At 46.2% G+C, this 20,621-nt stretch overlaps 1 protein-coding gene across 1 annotated transcript; it reads left to right on the top strand.

The window, feature by feature from the left end:
- Positions 1 to 1,075: 1,075 nt before the first annotated feature.
- Positions 1,076 to 10,676, top strand: LOC110302705 (microtubule-associated protein 1 light chain 3 alpha-like). The gene is made up of 3 exons (XM_085842575.1): positions 1,076 to 1,100; positions 8,103 to 8,119; positions 10,336 to 10,676. The coding sequence occupies exons 1-3, from the start codon at positions 1,076 to 1,078 to the stop codon at positions 10,651 to 10,653; spliced, it is 360 nt and encodes a 119-aa protein (XP_085698701.1). The 3' UTR covers positions 10,654 to 10,676.
- The last annotated feature ends 9,945 nt before the right edge of the window (positions 10,677 to 20,621 follow it).

Genomic DNA, 20,621 nt, shown 5'->3' on the forward strand with positions numbered 1-20,621 from the left:
AGATTGTGGGGATGACCAAGAAAGGAAAGGTTGGCTTTTAGCAGTGACGACTTGTGTGTCAAGTTGACAAGGGGTCAGTTGGGCTGGCTAATTTTGTGTCAGCTTGACCCAAGTTAAAGTCATCCGATGGCAAGGAGCCTCACTTGAGAAAATGCCTCCATAAAATCTGGCTGTAGGCAAGACTGTTGGGAGTTTTCTAAACTAGCCATTAATGTGTGAAGCCAGCCCATTGCGTATAGTGTCATCCCTGGGCTGGTGGCCCTGGGTTCTATAAGAGCAGGCTGAGCCAGCCACAGGGAGCAAACAGTTACATGGTAAGCAGCACTCGTTCCCCCCAACACCCATGAAGGGTTGGTGTGCTCACTGCTATAAAGCAGACAGGAACAGTTTCAAGGACAGGAACCAACCTTGGCAAAAGCGCTTTCTGTTTTTAAAGATTTATTTATTTATTACATGTAAGTACACTGTAGCTGTCTTTAGACACACCAGAAGAGGGCGTCAGATCCCATTACAGATACTTATGAGCCACCACATGGTTGCTGGGATTTGAACTCAGGACCTTCAGAAGAGCAGTCAGTGCTCTTAACCATTGAGCCATCTCTCCAGCCTGGCAAAAATGCTTTCTATCTGAATTATCATAAAAATGTTTAAGTAAAAAAAAAAAAGAAAGAAAGAAAAGGAGCAGAGGGGCCACGGTAGTTTCGGAGTAAGGGGATGAGTCACAGTTCAAGTCAGACATTCAGTCTTGGCTCCGGTGTAACTAAGTGGAAACAGGATCGCTATCATACAAAAGGTTCCATGCAGCTCACTGTGTGCACCTGTTCCAAGTCCCTAATGCTTCCAACTCAATTTCTTCCCAGCCCGTTGGGCCTGATGATGGAGGAGCACGTAGGTCTTCTCTTTGATCCAGTCTGTTACACAGCTGGTGTGTCTGTGTATCTGTGTGGTAGACAAGACAGCTGAGATCTGCCAGGGGTCAATAAAATCAAACAGCTGACTGATACCAGGTACCATGGAAGGGATGCTGGGATTTGTTCTCTTCAGATGTTCTTCATATGTTTTACAAACACCTTCCATGCCCTCACAGACTCCTAGTCAGCGTTAAGTCCTGCTGCCTGCTGGCCTCTCGGTAGGCTGTACCAGCAAAATGGTGTGAGACATCACGCGCCAAGTGCTTTCCTGCAGCCACCACTAACTCCTGCCTCCAGGTTCCTGCCATATTTGAGTTCTGGTCCTGACTTCTTCTATGGTGAACATCACTATGAAAGTGTAAGCCGAAAAACCCCTTTGCTCCCCAACTTACTTGGGTCATGGTGTTCATTGATGCAATAGTTACTCTAAGACGGTAACAATGAGCTCTGAGAGGAAGACCAGAGCCATCAGGGGATATGCAGCATAGTGCCCACTTAGATAGCAAGCAGTGGGCAGAAAAGATTTATTTTCAGTGTCAGAGAGTGCTAGGAAAGTGTCTCACACCCCAGGACAAGGACGGCCTTTAGTTTTCTTTGGTTTGGTCAATGCCAGTTCTCAGGTGGTGAGGCAGAATGGTGGGCATTTGAAGCAGAGAGACAAACTCTATATAAATGCCCAAGAGACTAAATTGAACTTGATTTCTCAAGAAGTACAATTGTTCAGCATGTGATGATCCTGGCCTAGGCGTGGTCAGCAAATTGAGAAACGTCGATAGGGCTATAGGTTCTCTGGAGCGAAATATTTCTAAGTCCCAGCTAGAGGCGGGGTTGGAAAGTAACCCTATCCATCTTTTCCCTGGGATTAGCCCTTAGCTCCCCGCATACAGCACTGGGTGTTAGGTTTTGGATGGGGTGGGTGGTTCAACAGGACAGTAACATGGATTACTAGAGGCTAAGAAATTAGCGTCATTAACAGCATGAGCAGACAGACAGCCATCAGCATTGCTGGGGCTCCAAAGAGAGATAGCATGACTGAGTCCCTGAAGAGAATCAGAGGATGAGGAAGGTTCACAGCCTGGCTTTCTGAGAGGACACGGGGGGGAGGGGGGGATGAAGAGCATAGTGCAGTACCCTTCAGAGTGGTGGCACTAGCAAGAGGGCTAGCCTGGGAATCACAACGTCCCAGTGGGCTGTCTGTTGGTATCCGTGAGAGGAAGAGCAAGCAAGGATGGATTCTAACATTCAATTCCTCCAAATTCACGGAGGATGTCTGCAGCAGAAGTGCTCTGTGCTCCTGCTGCGCAGGTTCTGTCTCAGAGGGGTGGGGAGGCCATGGGAGGAAATCTGATTCCACCCCTTGTGGGCCCACACTGCTCTCTCTCTCTTCATGAATTTTTATCCGATCTCTTGCAAATGTCATATGTGAAATGTATTTTTATCTTCCCTTGAAGCCAAAAAAAGATGTGTCCCTGCTGTGTGTGGTCAGAGCTCTGACTCTGTGTGTGTGTGTGTGTGAAAATGACACATGGTTTCTTGCTGGAATGTTCTAAGAAAGCCGGTGGTGATTTAGTGAGAATACACTACACTTCTGGCCATGGGTTTGACTTCCTATGCACAACACCTTCCTGTCGAATTGCAAGGACCATGTTCTTGGTAGTTGGATCCCGGTACCTGTTTAGTTCTGGAAAGTGCCATCCACAGCACGTCTCTGTAAAAGTCCCGTTCTTAAACATTTGTCAGCTGGGTTTTTAGCAGCTGAGAGGAAAAGAGGAAGCCAGGCCCCATTTCCTTTCTCCCTCTCCTAGCCCTGTGAAACCTCCCGAGGATTAGGCTTGAGTAAACACACACTACTTCCTAGTTCAAGCCAGGTGCCCACTGAGGGAAGATTCCAGGGCGTTGTTGCTCCCAGCTGCTCCGTGTTTAAAGTGGTCATTGCTTCAGCCATCTCGAATCTTAATACTGTTTCTTCTCAGACTAGAGATACCCAGTGCTGAGAGGCCCGCTGTCTTAGTTAGGGTTTCCATTGCTGTGAGCAGACACCATGGCCAAGGCAAGTCTTGTAAAGGCCATTTAATTGGGGCTGGCTTACAGGTTCAGAGGTTCAGTCCATTATCATCAAGGTGGGAGCATGGCAGGCAGCATCCAGGCAGGCATGGTGTGGGAGGAGCTGAGAGTTCTACATCTTTATCTGAAGGCTGCTAGCAGAATAGAGGCTTCCCGGCAGCTAGGATGAGGGTCTTAAAGCCCACATCCACAGTGACACACCATCCCTTACGCGCATGCACATATGCATACATGCACACACGCATGCACTCCACATGTCCTCCTGTCTGGCCCAAGGAGAGAAAGAGATCGTATGTTCAAGCTGAATGTTTTGCTAAAACCCTTTGGAAAGCTCTTCTTTCTGCTGTCCTTGCTTTCAAGTGACTGGCTTCTTCCATTCATTTAGTTTTGGTTTTCAAGACAGGGTTTCTCTGTTGTCCTGGAACTCCCTCTGTAGCCCAGGCTGGCCTGGAACTCAGAGATCCACCTGCCTCTGCTTTCTTGAGTGCTGGGATTAAAGATATGTGCCACCAATGCTGTAGGCATTCTTAACAACTGAACTACCTCTCAAGTCCCTACAGGTCTCGTTTCTAATTCTACCCTACAGATGGGTTCCATGAACTACGCGTGTTTTATGTAACTCTGTTCTTACTGTCTCTGTTTCCATTGGCTTTGTGTGGTATTTGTTTGTTCTGCTTTTTGAGACAGAATTTTGCCTCTGTAGCACAGGTTGGCCTAGAACTCACTATGTAGTTCAAGCTGGTTTTGAACTCATAAAACTTCCAAGTACTGATCTCTATGATTCACACTAATTATCGGTTAAACCTTTATCATAGCATCTATCAGTCATTAGTTTCCTACTAAGCCTTTCTGATTTGGGACAATGTCAGGAACCCAATGATTTAGTTATTTGAGGCAAGCTGTTATTTCCATAGGCAGGCCCAGCCTCGGGAACTGTGGGTACCTAGTGTCTCCCTGCTCCAGGATTTTAAACCCAAGAACAAAACCCAGGTCTTGCCTTGCCTGTCACACTCCTTGCTGGCTTCCTAAGGCCCGCCCATCGCTGGCCTGCTGAACATTAAACAAAACCTTGCTGACTGCCCACTGAGTGCAGACACGGTGCTCCCTTTAACTCAGTGGTTCAAAATCTGTGGGCCGTGACCCTCTTGGGGCCAGACAACCCTTTTAAAGGAGTTGCCTAAGACCATCGGAAAACACAGACATTTACATTAAGATTCTTAACATTCGTAGAATTACAGTTATGAAGTAGCAACAAAATAATTTTATGGCTGTGGGTCACCACAACATGAGGAACTGTATTAAAGGGTTGCAGCATTGGGAAGTCTGAGAACCACTTCAAGTGTAATTGCTTGGGCTTCTTGCTGCTCTTGGTCTGGCTGGGTGATCTGGAAAGACTGTTCTGATGCTGCCACCTAGAGGTTGATCTTTGCATTGCACATAATGCACAGACACACATTTCCTTCCATCTCCTTCTGGAGAAAGGTATGACCGAGAGCTTTCCTGTTGGTGGGACTCATTGTCCTCCATTCCACCTACTTCCTCTGGGCTGGGTCTGCTCCACAGTCTGTGCCTGCTCTCTGGGCGCCTAGGAAGGGAGCACTGACTCTCCTCTGTGTCCTTGAAGGGTGTACTGTGGGAGTCTGTGGCTGGCATGTGGATCCTTCATGGATGGCCACCTGGTTCCCTAAATATGGGGATCACATGGGAATAAGTCTGGTCTCTCTGCCTCATCAGAACTTGTATGAAGGAAAGTTGTCCTGGGACTCAGAAGCCCAAGAACCACCCAAAGACAAGGTAATCCAATGGAAGGGTATCCTAAGACACGGAAGCCCAGAATCCACACAGCTCTGACAGGATATCTCCCCAGCAGAGGCACTGCAGCTCCCAGGGGAGGGGGTCTCCAGCTGAGCTGAGGAGTTCAGGAGTCTCAACCCTGCTCCACTTCTTCCCTTCTTCTCTTCATTGCTTCTTGGCAAGTCACACCAGACAGCAAATCTCTTAAAAGAGATTTATAAGCCGGGCGTGGTGGCGCACGCCTTTAATCCCAGCACTCGGGAGGCAGAGGCAGGCGGATTTCTGAGTTCGAGGACAGCCTGGTCTACAAAGTGAGCTCCAGGACAGCCAGAGCTATAAAGAGAAACCCTGTCTCGAAAAAAAAAAAAAAAAGAGAGAGAGAGAGATTTATAGAATATAGAGGGACAATCCAGGGTTGACTGCCACTGCTCCCAGGAGAAGACAGCAGGGAACTGAGCAGACACTACCTTTATATAGGATTCCTTCAGGGGTGGAGCTTTCCAGGGTAGGGATTTCCAGGGTGACGATTGGTGGGATTTCAAGTCCTAAGCTTGGGGGCGCTCAGTGATTGGTGGGTTTTCCTGCTCAGGGATTGGTGGCTTTTTGTTCAGCCTTTTCGCCTAAAATTAGCATAATCTGGAAAGGGTCCTTTTGAGAAGGCTGTGTGATAGTTGCAGATACTGGAAATGCTATTTTGACAGTTAGAGAGGTCTGAGGGAGGGGACTGGCTGCTAGAGATCCTCAGGCCTGACCACTTTCTTGCCTTGAGCGTCTACAAAGTCTATGAAGTTTATAAAGAGTCCACGGCAGGGACACCTTTCCCTCCCGCTTGAGTATTCTGCATGATTAGCCAACATTCCTCCCTTTTTTGTTTGTTATTGATAATATTGACAGCCAGGGTAGAAGGGGGCGATGCTATCACTAGACTACTCCCTGCTGCGTGCGGCATAGCGGGCGGTCCGTGGGATGAGTTCGATCTCCGCTGTTAGGGTATACTCAGAAGTTGCCGGCTTCAGAGACGAGGGGCGGTAATCCTGTAATAACATCTGATTAAAGGTCTGGTTAGACATCTTTTGGATCTGTTTTTGAAGAAATCTAGACAAGAAGTCTGTAAGTCAATGTGTGATTGATTAGGAAAAAGAGAAAACAGAGACAAGAAGGGTAGTGTCCAATTCCATATTGGACTGTTAATGGTCCACTGGCCAGAGGTATTAAGCTGTTTTCTACGTTTTTGGAGATCCACCTGGAGTGGCAGGATCTTCTCTTTTACTATGAAGCCTGACTGGTTGATATACAAGCAACTTTCCTCCTCGAGGAAGAGACAATGGCCATCCATCTTTCTCTGCCGTTAGCAAATACAATCCTCACCAATTTGGTAGCACTACAGTGGCCAAAGGGCGTATCTGAGAACAGTGATATAAATTCAAGGCTTAAGTGTATTTATTTTTAGATCATAAAGGATAGTTACTTTTAATTTTAGCTTCCCTTTTGCAAATAGCTTTTAAATTTAAACCATTATAATTTTGTTTTGTTTTGTTTTGAGACAGGGTTTCTGTGTACCCTTGGCTGTCCTGGAACTCACTCTGTAGACCAGGCTGGCCTCAAACTCAGAAATCTGCCTGCCTCTGCCTCCCAAGTGCTGGGAATAAAGGTGTGAACCACCACCTGGCATTGGGTTCCGAATAATATTCTCACAGGGTTGTACTGGTTTAATCTGGTTCTCCATTTCCCCTTATTTTTTTTAGTGTTAGGATAAACGTTCAAGTTTTTTGAATGGGTGATCTATCATTCTTGCTGATTTATTCTGAGTTTGTTCCCTGGCAAATTTCAATATTCTAGTCTTAATTAAAGATACCAATTCATCCACTATTTCATTATTTTCAGACATTTTGTCTGTCTTGCCTGTATGAACTATATAAATGTGATGTCTTCCCTAAGTTTGCTAGGTTCTACCATTTCCATTTATTCCTCCCAGGACCAGATATCTTTGCCATTTTTCTGCCAGTTAGTGGCAGTTTCCATGATGACCATATAGCTATATCTTTGCACATACAGTATGAATTTGGAGAAGATATTTTCCTTTTGCTTTTGTAGTGGTTGTTTGTGTTAATAGCCAATAGTGCCGCACTGATTTTGTGGGTCCTTCCTCAGTCTCAGCCATTCCATCCCCCCCGTCTATAGGTTGCCATTTTCCATTAGTTTTGGTTCCGTCAGTGGATGATGAACCATCAGTAAACCATGCATTCGCCAAATGCTGCGACCTTTCTGTCTACTCGTATCCCTCACCTAATAGTCTTTTAGTAGAGAGTTGTTCAGTTTCCATGAGATTGTAGGCTTTATGTTGTTTCTGTTGCTGCTGAATTCCAGTGTTAATCCATGGCAGTCTGACAAGATATAAAGGGTTATTTCAACTTTGTCATACCTGTTGAGGCTTGTTTTGTGACCAACTATGCGCTGAGAAGAAGGTATATGCTTTTGTGTTTGGGTGTAATGTTCCGTAGACATCTGTTAGGTACATTTGATTCATACTGCTGTCAGTCTCATTATTTCTCTGTTTAGTTTCTCTCTTGATGACCTGTCCACCGGTGAGAGTAGAGTGTTGAAGTCTCCCACTACCAATATGTGGGCTTTGATGTGTAATTTAAGCTTTAGTAATGTTTCTGTTAACGAATGTGGGTGCAATTAAAAAGAGAAAGGGAGGAGGGGGAAGCTGGTGTTGATGGCACCAGGCATGAGCCGATGCGACTGATGGTAGCAGGAGACTAGAGAAAAGAAAGGAGACCAGTGTTGGTGGCAACTGGCTTAAACTGCTACTGATAGGAACCAGGGAAACTGCCACTGATAGAGGCTATCTGGGCTCCTGTAGGCTTAGATTTTTTAAAACCTACTTTTATAAGGGTTCTCAAATGCTTAAAACCACCAGGCCTCTACCTAATCAGCACGAGTCAGTGGGAGCAACCAGGACCAGGCAGAATGCCAGGAGTTCTCTGCCATGCCTTTCTCAATGAAGCGAAGATCAGAGACCAATGAAGTGTTGCAAGGCTAGCTATACAAGTGCCCTGTCTCTGTCTATTGAGTCCTACTTATACTCTCTCCAAATATCACATATCCTCTCATAGGTCTTGCCTCAGCAAAACATCAAGGGAGTTTGCATCACATGACACAACCAGAAACCTCCACTTCAGGCTTCCACTGATGTGGCCAGTGATCACACACACACACACACACACACACACACACACACACACACACACACTGGATGAAGCAAAGTAGGCTCCAACAACTTTACACATATATACACACACATGGATATAGATATGTATGTACATATAGACAGACAGACATATTCGGTGGATGGAGAAAAGCTTCAACAACCTTACATACATACATACATACATACAGAGTGAGAGAGAGAAAGAGAGAGAGAGAGAGAGAGAGAGAGAGAGATTGATTGAGATTAAAAGCCAGAAGGGGTTTGGACTGTCTTGCTGACTCTAAGAAACCACAAATGCCAGCCCAGGTTACTACACCCAGTAAAACTGGGTGTAAAACTGGGTGTAAAACTGCCCATGAATTACTATCTGCTTCACATATGGTGAACACATATGAAATGGTCACTTCCTTGAATCTTCTCAAATCTAATACATCCATAGGATTTTCTTTAATTTCTTCATAACCTTGGGGGCATCTATCATTTGCTGGTAAGCCTTACATAGTAACTGGATGAACTAAAGGTTGGTTTTCAAACAACCTTGGGCTTCTTCTCTTCAGTTTCATTATTTGGTGGCATGGTAGGTCCTTGTCTAAATTCCTCTGTGTCTGAGTAATTTTCTTATTTTCACCTTTAAGTCTTTCTAAGGCTTGTCTCTTATCAATTCACTTATTCTATTATTTTAGTATAAAATAGGGTTTATTCAGGGCATGGGGAGAGGAGTTGAGAGAAAGGCAGGGGGGGAGTGAGAGAGAGAGTAGAGGCCAGCCATGAGCACATGGAGGGAAGGGAGTGGGTAGAGAGGGGGAAGAGGGTAAGGGGCAAGAGAAGAGAGAGAGTAAGAACCACTTATCATATCTGACACAAACAAAACCCACTATGGCCATTAAGGGTAGAATCTGAGCTACCAGACTGATAGTAATTATAATCAGTATTATGTCAATCTCAATTAAGAAGCTATCTTTTCATTTTCTGCTTATATTTTTCAAGCCATCTGGAGCAGCAGTAGCAGGGTCCCTAGTGCATTGTATTACGGTATTTCCCATCCTTAACTCTCTCTCTCTCTGAGGACTCCCAGGTGCCTTAACCAAATCTGATGGCTTCTCAGTTTGTCTGCAGCTGGCATGATTTCTTCGTCCATGTGGTCGTGCCACACATTGTAGTGCCAAATGTTGTTCTTCATAAAATCTCAAATGTTTGCTTTTACCAAGACAGACTTGGGAGCCAGATGCTGGGTTTGAAAGCCTGCTAACTCAGAGAAGCAAAAAAAAAAAAAAATTACCCAGCTGACCTTCCTCCTCAGCCGACATCCCAATAGGAAGCTCTTCACACTGTCTCAAAAACCTCAAAATGAATGCCCCCCTCTTCTACTTCCTGTGCATTTCTCTACCCATCCTCTTGACTTCCTCTTGCTCTTTATGATTTTTTTCCTATGTTCACTTCCTGTCAACTAGATGCTTGCTCCACCTCTTGACCTATGGTTAACTTTATATAATCTTTCTTATGATAAACAGAAACCTCTTGGATTAAAGGTCTATGCTATGGCTGAGTCACACCACAACTAGAAACAGTTTTTTCTTCTTCCAGTAAATAACACAATCTTAGGGTTCACGATGTGATCAGATATCCTGCAACATGTCTTATTTTTGAAGTCTTGTTCAACTAAACTGGCTAATTATCTATTGTCTATTCTCATACTGACAGTAGAATAATCTACTCTTTATTCATAACCCTGTCTTTTTTGTGGTCCACTCTGAAACCTATGTCCACATTCCTAAATCGCAAGATCCAGGAACTCAGACCTAACCTAGAATGAGTGTTTTCTTTGAGTGTTGTCCCAAGCCTATTTTTCTCTTCCAAGTACAATTGCATGCTTATAATGCATGGAAGCTCACGGTGCACCTTTCTATCCTATGTAGCCTTTGATATTCTACAAGGGAAGGGGCATGTTCTACTCTAATTCTAATTTTATTATATCTTTTTGGCAAAACAATGTAAACCATCCCTTAAACTTTCTATAAACTACCCTAACTTCCCAAAACTACTTAAATCAAATCACGAATTCTGTAAAAATCATTGCTTCATCAAAATAAAATTATTTCACCAAAGTTCACCTTCATATTGATCTGCAGGAAAACTGACCAAGAAGCCCAAGAAGCCATCACACCAGACTATAGGCAGTAAGGCGCTCTCCATGCCCAACCACACCATGCCAGATGTATGAGGACGAGAGCAATGACAGACATGAGATGGAGCAGCAGCAGCATCAAGAAGTAATCCAGAAGCGGGAGCCCCCGCATCCCTTGAGCTCGAGCCCCGGAGCCCCCGGCTGCGTGCCCCGCCGGGCCCGTGCAGCTTTGCTGTAAGGAGGTGCAGCAGATCCGTGACCAGCACCCCAGTGAGATCCCGGTAAGGACTCCCAAGGGTGAGAAGCAGCTGCCTGTCCTGGATAAGACCAAGTTTCTGGTCCCAGACCATGTTAACATGAGCGAGTTGGTCAAGATTATCCGGCGCCGCCTGCAACTCAACCCCACGCAGGCCTTCTTCCTGCTGGTCAACCAGCACAGCATAGTGAGCGTCTCCAGATCCATCGCTGACATTTATGAACAGGAGAAGGATGAAGACGGATTCCTCTACATGGTCTATGCCTCCCAAGAAACCTTTGGCTTCTGAGTCAAGAGGAAGGGTTGGGGGTGGCTGGGAGTTCTGGTCAGATTCTCCCCAGGGAGGTCCTGGCTCCTAAACTAAGCTATTTCAGTCCCCAGTGGATTAGGCAGAGATGTGACACCCCCTCCCCCCAGGTAGGGGCCACCAGCCAGCCTACCACATCCTGGGTAGGTCCTGGGCCAATCATGTTAGGGTTGCTCTTTTGGGTGCTGGCTGGGTTGGGAGTGGGTGGGGAGCAGCATCCCTGCTCTGTGGGGTTTGTCATTTTGTTAGGTCCTTGCCTGTCTGCCCATCTTGCCCCTCATCCACCTGAGGCTTTGCCTCCTGCCAGGACCTGCCCCACCCCTGAAAGGCTGGCTCCCCTTGTCCTGACACGGTGTATGGATCTGTGGTCATTTCCTCTGCAGAATAAAGATTGCTCAGGCCTGCCTGAAAAAAACAAAAAACAAAAACAAAAAAAACAAAAACAAAAACAAAACAAAAAAAAAAAGCAAAAACAAAAACAAAAAAAACAAAAAAAAAAGAAGTAATCCAGAGATGAATCCCTCAGGACTGCCTCTCCGAGGTACATCCTTTGTAGCTGTGCAAACTGGTCAACCGTCTCCAGAAATCTCACTTGCCCACTTTCTTAGTCAGGGTTTTACTGATGTGAGCAGACACCATGACCAAGGCAACTCTTATAAGGACAACATTTAATTGGGGCTGGCTTACAGGTTCAGAGGTTTAGTCCATTATCATCAAGGCAGGGAACATGGCAGCTTCCAGGCAGGCATGGTGCAGGAGGAGCTGGGAGTTCTACATCTTCATCTGAAGGCTGCTAGTGGAAGACTGGCTTTCAGGCAGCTAGGATGAGTGTCTTAAAGGCCATGCCCACAGTGACACATCTATTCCAACAAGGCCACACCTTCTAAAAGTGCTACTCCCAGGGCCGAGCATATACAAACCATCACACCCACCACAGCTCCTCCTTTATGGCATCCACCAGACTACCTTGAAGTAGAATTCTCACAGGAGAGTCCAGTGAGGGAAGCCATCAAGTTTAGAGACAGTTGGGGTAGTAAGGATGACCTTGGGGTAGTAAGGATGACCTTGGGGTAGTAAGGATGAATCTTTCTCCATTTAAGAAGAAAGAGGAAGGGGGTTGTGATCAAAAGTAGGGAGGAGGACCAAGTCCTCAATGTGGATTGAGGAGGAAAGGGAGTCAAGGGTGACACTGAGGCAGGCAGTAGTGGGTGTAGTTCCAACAGAGCATGCGAAAATAGTGAGCTTAACAAAGGAGTAAGGAGGTGATCAGGGAGAGGTGACAACTGAGACAGGGGGGCCAGGAGGCAGGACCAGCTGTCCATACTTGAGCTCAAAACAAGGGATAGAGGTTTCTCTGGGAAGGCCCTCAGTCTCAGGAGAGCCAATGGCAGAAGTTCTTGGGAGACTTTGATCTGAGGGGATGGTAGAGAGAAGAGAATAGGGTTTTGGGACCACAGGGTGAAGAGGCACCACTACCAAGTTAATATGTCGGAGATCCTGAACCAAGTGATAGGTTCCATTGGGCTTCTTAACTGCAAGTATGGGAGTATAAAGGAGAACGATCAGAGATAAGGGGATTAAGTCCTCTGAGGCTGTGGGGTGAGAGAGGGGGAGTATTGAGCCCAGGTGATATATTTGCTGGGATTTTGTAATCATAATGATGAAAGGAGAATGGTGTTTGGCTAGAGGGTGTCCCATACCTGGGGATCCACCAGGGAGGCTGGTAAGGGAAAGGGTGTGTCAGGTTGTGTGGTTTGGAGGAGAAGGATGAGAAAAAATGGCTGTCAAGGCTAGGGTCAAGCAGATATGGGGAGCAAGAGAAATAGACATTCCCATAGAAAGGAGAGGTGAGTCCCTAGAACTCCATCAGGATTGAGTAGGTGGCCCCCCGCATCCAGAAGGAAGGAGATTGGACACTCTCATACTGTGATGACTGCATAAGGCTCCCTGCCAGAGTTAGTGGTGGCTGGACCAAAGGAGGTTGGGCCCCTTCAATTATCCATGGCCTGGATCTGGGAGATCAGCTGGAGAGGCTTCTGGGTCTGATGTCCTTATACCTCCAGGGACATGAGGACAGTCAGTAGCCCGATGTCCCTATTGATGGCACTTTGACAATGCCGAAATGGCTTATGAGACCTCGGACAGGCCCAGCCCTGTGACTTCCTGACCACAATTGGGACCTTGGAGACTCTTTGGCTCTGGGGGAGTCCCAGGAACCTGGGCAGTTGCTGAGGCTGGCTGAAAGGCCTCAGCATCAGGTACTTTTGTTTTTGAACTTTTTCATCTCTCCCATGGTATACCTTAAAGGCAACAGTTAAGACATCTGCCTGTAAAGTCAGGGGTCCTTTCTCTAGAAGTTTAAGTTTGGCCCTAATATCAAGGGAGCTCTGAGAGAAGAGGTAGGTCATAAGGAGTTGTCTTCTATTCTGGAGTCTCGGGATCCAGAATGTTATATATAAGAGGCCCTTTGTAAGGCACGCTGGGAGTTGAGACAGGTTTTCTTGTTTGTACTGGATGACCTCGCAGATTTTTTCATTATTTACCACCTTAAGGGCCTTATGAATTCTGGATAGGAGACAAATTATAAATTGATCCCTAGCTCAAATGTCCCCTGGGGTATTGTAATCCCATCCAGGGTCCTGGCTGGAAACAGCCTCAATCCGTGGGGTGGGCAGCATCAGTTTGGAGAATTTCATCTGCATTGATCTGGGGGTCTGCCTGATTCCAGACTTGCCTGCGTTCCTCAGGGAGACTGTTTGTAAAGACCATATGGACCTCATGGAAGGTGAAATTTTAAGGCTGGTTTATATACCAGAATTCCTTAATAAAGGTGGAGAGATTGGCAGTATAGGACCCCAATCTCTTCTCTATTTGAGAGAGTTTGCTTCATAAAAAGGGGCATGTACTCTGACCAAGCCATCCATCACAGCAACTTCCCAAAAAGGGAGAGCCATGACTGGTTTAGGCAAGGTACAGCGGGAATTGATGTGTTTATCAGAACAGCTACCTGGCTGGCCCTAACTGGCCCTAACTGGCCCTGGCTAATACCCTCCTCCCCTAACAAGTCTAAGGGAAAGCCAAATTGTTCCACATCACAGATATTTTTAGAAATCTGCACTGCCAATGTCAGCAACACAATTTGAACTTGCTCCAGGGAAAGGAAGACTCGCTGTAGTCCCAGCAATACCCAGAAAAACAGCCAGACACCTCAAACAGTCAGACACCTCAAACAGCCAGACACCTCAAACAGCGTGGTTCAAAACTGGTTCCCAGACAGCAGGAAGGACTGGACTTCCCCGAGGAACACGATGCCCCTAATCAGCAGGAAGTAACTCATTCCCCTCTAGCCTTCTCTCTCTCCTACCCAGTGCTAGGGGGTTGGGAGGAATAAGGGTTGGGAAGGTGATAGAAATAAAAGAGCCCCAATAAAAAGCTTTTTTAAAATTAGCTGTGTTTGCAGTTGGTTTGCTTTGAGTTTTGTGTTTGTGTTTTGAGACAGGGTCTTACTGGGTGATTCCTGGCTGGCTTAGAACTTGTTTGTAGACCAGGCTAGCCTTGAACTCAAAGAGATCTGGCTGCCTCTGATTCCTGAGTGCTGGGATTAAAGGTGTGTACCACCACGCCCAGCACATGTGTGCATGTTCTCGTGTGTGTGTGTGTGTGTGTGTGTGTGTGTGTGTGTGTGTGTGTGTATGCAGATTTGAGATGTTTGTCTTGGAGCTTGCTGAAGCTGCCAAACCCAACTATAGCCCTACAGTCATGAAGGAGAACCTGGCTCCAGGCTCTGTCTTCCTAAGCCAGTTAGGTGTGAGTACATATCATGCCCCAGTGTGTGATTTAAAAAAACAAAAAAGATTTGTCTATTTTATTTATATGAGTACATGGTAGCTGTCTTCAGACACACCAGAAGAGGGCATCAGATCCCATTACAGGTGGTTGTGAGCCACCATGTGGTTGCTGGGAATTGAACTCAGGACCTCTAGGAAGAGCAGTCAGTGCTCTTAACCACTGAGCCATCTCTCTAGCCCCCAGTGTGTGATTTTTAAGGAGTTTTCTAATACCCAAGAAGGAGTCAGGCTTACTAGGAAAGTGAGCTGCTAAAAATTAGTAATTTGCTTCCTTCTAAGGTGTTGGAAATACTCTGGGGTGGTTCAACAACCTTGGACATTTATTAAGTATAGCTGTATATTTGAAGTGTTTCAGTTGTTATACAAATTCTACCTCTATTTAAGAAATCCCTAAATGTTGCTTTTGCTTATGGGTTTGAAATTAGACACGTGGGACACTCCAGTGTAGTGAAAGTTTGGGTTTCTTTAAAAATCAAGTTATGCGAATGTTTTTGTTTTAATCCCAGGTGTGGAATAAGTGGCTGGTTCACACTGGGTAATTATGATTTGCCTCGTACACTAGTGATCTTTTCTAACTGCAGATAGTTTAATTCTAGGAACTTTAGAGAACCTGGAGGGGGGTGGGGGTGCTCCAAGGCAGCTGCTGTTGCATTTGCCATTGCTATTGCTGGGTTGTTAGGTTGCTGGGATCTTCTGAAAACCAAGATTGGACTTGCCCCAAGGAACCCAGCTTCCCCAGTCTGTAGGAAGTAGCCTGGAGAGGTCTTATGTCCCCTTTCCTCTCTAACCTTCTGTCTTAGTGAGGGTTTACTGCTGTGAGCAGACACCATGACCAAGGCAACTCTCATAAGGACAACATTTAATTGGGGCTGGCTTACAGGTTCAGAGGTTCAGTCCATTATCATCAAGGCATGAGTATGGCAGCATCCAGGCAGGCATGGTGCAGGAGGAGCTGAGAGTTCTACATCTTCATCTGAAGGCTGCTAGTAGAATACTTGCTTCCAGGCAGCTAGGATGAGTGTCTTAAAGCCCATTCCCACAGTGACACACCTACTCCAACAATGCCACACCTCCAAGTAGTGCCACTCCCTAGGCCAAGCATATTTAAACCATGACATCTTCTTTCTCCCCTACCTAGTTTTGTGGGGTTGGAAGGAATTCAGGTAGAATAAGGGTTGGAAGTAAAAGTATAAAAACCCAATAAAATAACTTAAAAGATATACCAATTTTCCAGTGCTGAGGTGCCAGCCCCCCTTTTTTTGTTGTTTTGGGGTTTTTGTTTGTTTGTTTTGTTTTTGGGGGTTGTTTTGTTTTGTTTTGTTTTGTGTTTGTTTGTTTGTTTGTTTGTTTGTTTTTCGAGATAGGATTTCTCTGTGTAGCCCTGACTGTCCTGAAACTCACTTTGTAGACCAGGCTGGCCTCGAACTCAGAAATCCGCCTGCCTCTGCCTCCCGAGTGCTGGGATTAAAGGCGTGCGCCACCACGCCCAGCTGGTGACAGCCTTTTGAGGGTCAGTTTTGGAGAGACCGCGTGCTGGGGGTCGGGGGTGGGGGATATGGAGAGTCACGGAGACCACAGTGTTCTGCTTTGGATTTACTGATGCCACGTGATAAAACACTGACTGTTAAAAAGAAAAAACTAAGGGGAGGGAAAGATTTATTTGGTGTTTAAATTATAGCCCATCACGGAGAGAAACCAGGGCAGGTGCTGGAGGTGGGAACGTGAGGGCAGAAACTAAAGCAGAGGCCATGGAGGAATGCTGCTTACTGGCTTGCTCCCTATGCCTTGCTCAGTTCCTTTGTGTGTGTTTGTGTGTAGCCCAGGCTGACCTGCCCATCCGTGGCACCACTCACAGGGCAGAGCCTTCCTATAGCAATTAGCAATTAAGAAAATGTCCCACAGACAAGCCCACCAGAGGGAGTCAGTTCTTCAGTTGAGGTTCCCTCTTCCCAAGTGTGTTGAGCTGATAACAAAAACCAGCCAGGGGACACAGCATGGCTATGGGCAGGTGGGATGTTCTTTTGATGCAACCCCACCTTGGTTACAGTCTCAAATTCTTCAGTTAGGCACAGACCTAGGTATGTGTAAGAAAAGATCTAGGACAGAGAAGGTTGAGACAGCTCTAGCTGTCACTAGTTTGTCCGGGCTGGTCTTAAACTTCCCTTGGTCATCCTTGCTTAGCTGGGACTTGAGGCACAGGCACCATGCTCTGTGTGACAGCTACTTTTACCATCACTGTCACAAAGCTTCCTGACTTAAGGAAGGAGGTGAAAGTTGCTCATGGTTCTAGGACAAAGTCTACCACAGCAGAGAAATCAAGATGGTAGCTGGTTACCTTTTGCCCACAAGAGGAAGGAGTTGGTGATGGATTCTAGGGGCTAGTTTGCTTGCTTTTTGTTATTCAGTCTGTAACCCCAGCCCATGGAATGGCCCTGCTGATACTCAGGCTTGGTCTTCCCACCCCAATTGCTTCAAACATTTTCTCACAGGTTCGCAGGCAGGTTTATTCCCACGTCATTTCTAAATCTCCTAAGTTGATATCAAACATAACCCATGCCGGCAGCTTTGTGCAAAGGTATCTTACAAACACTATTGGAGTTTATAGCCAGTGACTTGAGTGAGATCATGCCATAAAACCTGGATGGGAATTCCCGTGGCTTCTGTGGAGAGGAAGGAACTGTATAGACAGCAGTTCCAGCCCTGGTGAGAAGTTCAACCTGCCTCCCTGATACTACTGAGACAGCCTGGCTCTCCCTGGAACTATTAGACTGACCTAGGCAGTCCCCCTTCCCCACTCTCTTCACATCCTCATAACATCTCCTAACATGTCGCCTGTGAGTCCTGCCACTGGCGAGGCCTAATTGATACAGGCTTTGTTGCCATATGTGATCCCAAAGGAACAGAAGCTTAGGGGATGAGTTTTCCTCTCTGGGTCTGGATTTCTGGAATTTTTTCCATTTGATTTGGTTTAAAGACATCAATGACTCTGTTTACTATGATAAACATAGAAATGGTTGCCCATAGCATGATGGGTGCCACTCTTGCGCGCGTCCGACTCGACCAGCAAGAACGACACGGCACACAAGTAGGATCCTTCTGCAGCCAAGCTTTAATGCATCTTGAGAGGGAGAGCATAAGCTTACACACAGATGTGAAGACTCTGAGGAACCCAGCCCTGTGCCTTATATAGAATTTTTGTCCCGCCTCTGATGTGGCGCATCCTCACAGGGCCATTTCCAAATGGACAAGATAACGTACTTAACGGATGTATGTCCTCGCGGACAGGGACTATCCAGAGACATGTGCAGTAAGCCTTTTTACTTGTTCAAACACCCAGCTCATGTGCCATCTTGTAATGGCGAATGTGGGAGCGGCTTTCCACATGCCACCATTAATCTATATGTAGGGCCGATCACAACAGTGCCCAAGTGCACCAGCCTGCCTGCCCTTCCTGGTGGCCTCCCCTGTGGGTCTCAGGCTTGTGTCACCAGGCTTCCTATCATCCCATCAGGAGGTTCTTTGTACTAAATCTCTTGGTGTCTCTCACTTCTCTTTGTTTTCTCATGGCTCCCACATTGGTGATTGATTCCTGACTTACGAATCAGGAAACTCAGTTCTCTGCCTATGCATTTGTATAATGGAGCCACAAGACCATCCGCTTTAGGTTTCAGGATGGTGGCAAGAGAGACAAGAGGTCCCATAAAGCCCCATGGCAGTGGGCAGTGCAGTGCCTATGAGGGCTGTGTCCTTCCAAACCAAACACATAGACAGAGGGGTAGCTCTGGGGTAGAGTACAGAGCCTCAAACTATAGTTGACCTGAGTGTCAGGAATAGGAGGTGGTACTTTGTAGTGGCTTGTCTTCTTCTTTTTTTTTTTTTTTTTTCCTTTTATTTTTCCTTTTGTTTTTTTCCCAAGATAGGGTTTCTCTGTATAGCCCTGGCTGTCCTGGAACTCACTCTGTAGACCAGACTGGCCTTGAACTCAGAAATCTGCCTGCCTCTGCCTCCCAAGTGCTGGGATTAAAGGCTGAGGCTTGTATTCTTATGTTAATTTGGGTCCCCCAAACTGCTCTTGTGTTTGAAGGAAAGACACTCAGGGACCCTGCCCCCATTTGGTTCTGATTTGTAAATAAATATGCCAACAGCCAATGGCTGGGCAGGGCAGACAGAGTGGGAGTTTTCAGATTCCTGGGCTAGGAACAGAGAGGAAGAAAAGGGAAGAAAGGATCTGCCTGGAGAAGGAGGAAAAGAGAGTCTCCATACCTGAGCAGGTGCAGGGCAGAGAGGCATAGCCGTGTAAGAGTGAAAAGGGAGCGGGGGTTGGAGGGGTGGCAGAATGTCCTAAGTGATAACTCAGAATGATCAGAAGGAGGTGGATTAGTCACATCGAGGTTAGGAAGTGGCCCAGCCATTGAATTATTCTAGGCATATCAAAATATATAAAGGCTGTGTGTGTGTGTGTGTGTGTGTGTGTGTGTGTGTGTGTGTGTGTGTGTGTGTGTAATTCAGGAATCCAGAACTTTGGGGCAGGAATGTGCCACCACAGGATTTACTAAATTTTATACTACTATAGTACTTCATAGTTCCACCCTTCCTGTTCTTATCAGAGAAGACAGCCTCATTGACCAGCAACGAGATTACATAAACAACCCATGTCAGTGATAGGTGTCGCTAGATAGCACCTTGGCTGACAAAGTCCAATGGATCTGCCTCATCATGTTTACACTGTCTGTCCTTAATCCTTCTGTGCTTCAGAAACAGTGGCTCTGGAACTTGAGTGTATGCTAGATCCATTTCCGTCTATGGGGAGATAGTAAGGTCCCTGGGTCTTTCTGGTCAGCCAGCCTAACCTAACCTATTCAGTGATTCCCAGACCAGGAAAAGAATTTGTCTCAAAAACAAGGGGATGTGGGTGGAAGGTACCCTGTGAGATGACAGCTGACCTCTGGCCTCCACGTGCACATACACCCTCAGGAGAGGAGATCAATGATACCAGTAGTTCGTTCTTCAAAAAGATCACCAAAGCTGGTTATTAGCAAAGCTTATTATGCGGACACGAGGACTCCAGTGAGACCCTCCAGCAGTAAGACCCTCCAGCACCGGTGTGACACACCTGAAGTGTCCATGCTGGGGAAGCAGACAGGAGGTCTCCTGGAGCTTACTGGCCAGACCATCTAGCTGACTGATAGACTCAAAGTACAGCAAGAGATGTTCTCTAAAAATTAAGATGGGGTGGGGGGGTAGAGAGACTGCTCAGCAGTTAAGAGCACTGGCTGCTCTTCCGGAGGTCCTGAGTCCAATTAACAGCAACCACATGGTGGCTCACAACCATCTGCAATGAGATCTGATGCTCTCTTCTGGTATGTCTGAAGACAGCTACAGTGTACTTATAAATAAATAAGTAAATAAATAAATAAATCTAAAAAAAAAAAGGGCAGTGGTGATGCATGCCTTTAAAAAAAATAATAAGATGGCTATGAACTGGAGAGATGGAGCAGCAGTTGAGAGCACTGGCTACTCTTGAAGAGGACCAGCGTTGGGTTGCCAGCACCCGCATAGTGGATAACAACCATGTAACTCTGGTTCCAGGGGATCCAATTCCTTCTTTGACTTTTACAGGCCCTGCTTGCATGTGGACCGTAGACATACATGAGGCAAGACACTCATACACATAAAATTAAAATCTTAAAAAAAAAAAAAAAAAAAAGGCCAGGAATGGTGGCTCCTACCTTTAATTTCAGCACTCAGGAGGCTGAGGCAGGCAGTGCTTTAAGTTCGAAGCCAGCCTGGCTACATGGGAAGTGTCAGCTGGTTCTGAAATCCCTATATCATAATCATATTATATATACACATGGTACACGTGTGTGTGTGTGTGTGTGTTGGGGAGTGGGGCAAAGACCCTTTCCTAAAAAGTAACCTAACTGGCTGCAGCCAGCTTTTGCCATCTATGGTCATAGTGTGATTAGCCATTTGCTTCTTTGAGCATGATCTAATTAGTTGGCAACTCATGATTGGTTGGCGCTTGACCACAGCAGTTGGCAGATCCTTGGCTGGTTGCCTGTTTACCAGGGTATTTAGCCTCAGACCAGGTTAAGTTTGTTT

Source organism: Mus caroli, unplaced genomic scaffold (assembly GCF_978045245.1).
Source record: "Mus caroli unplaced genomic scaffold, Mus_caroli_1 scaffold_9, whole genome shotgun sequence".
Classification (NCBI taxonomy): Eukaryota; Metazoa; Chordata; class Mammalia; order Rodentia; family Muridae; genus Mus; species Mus caroli.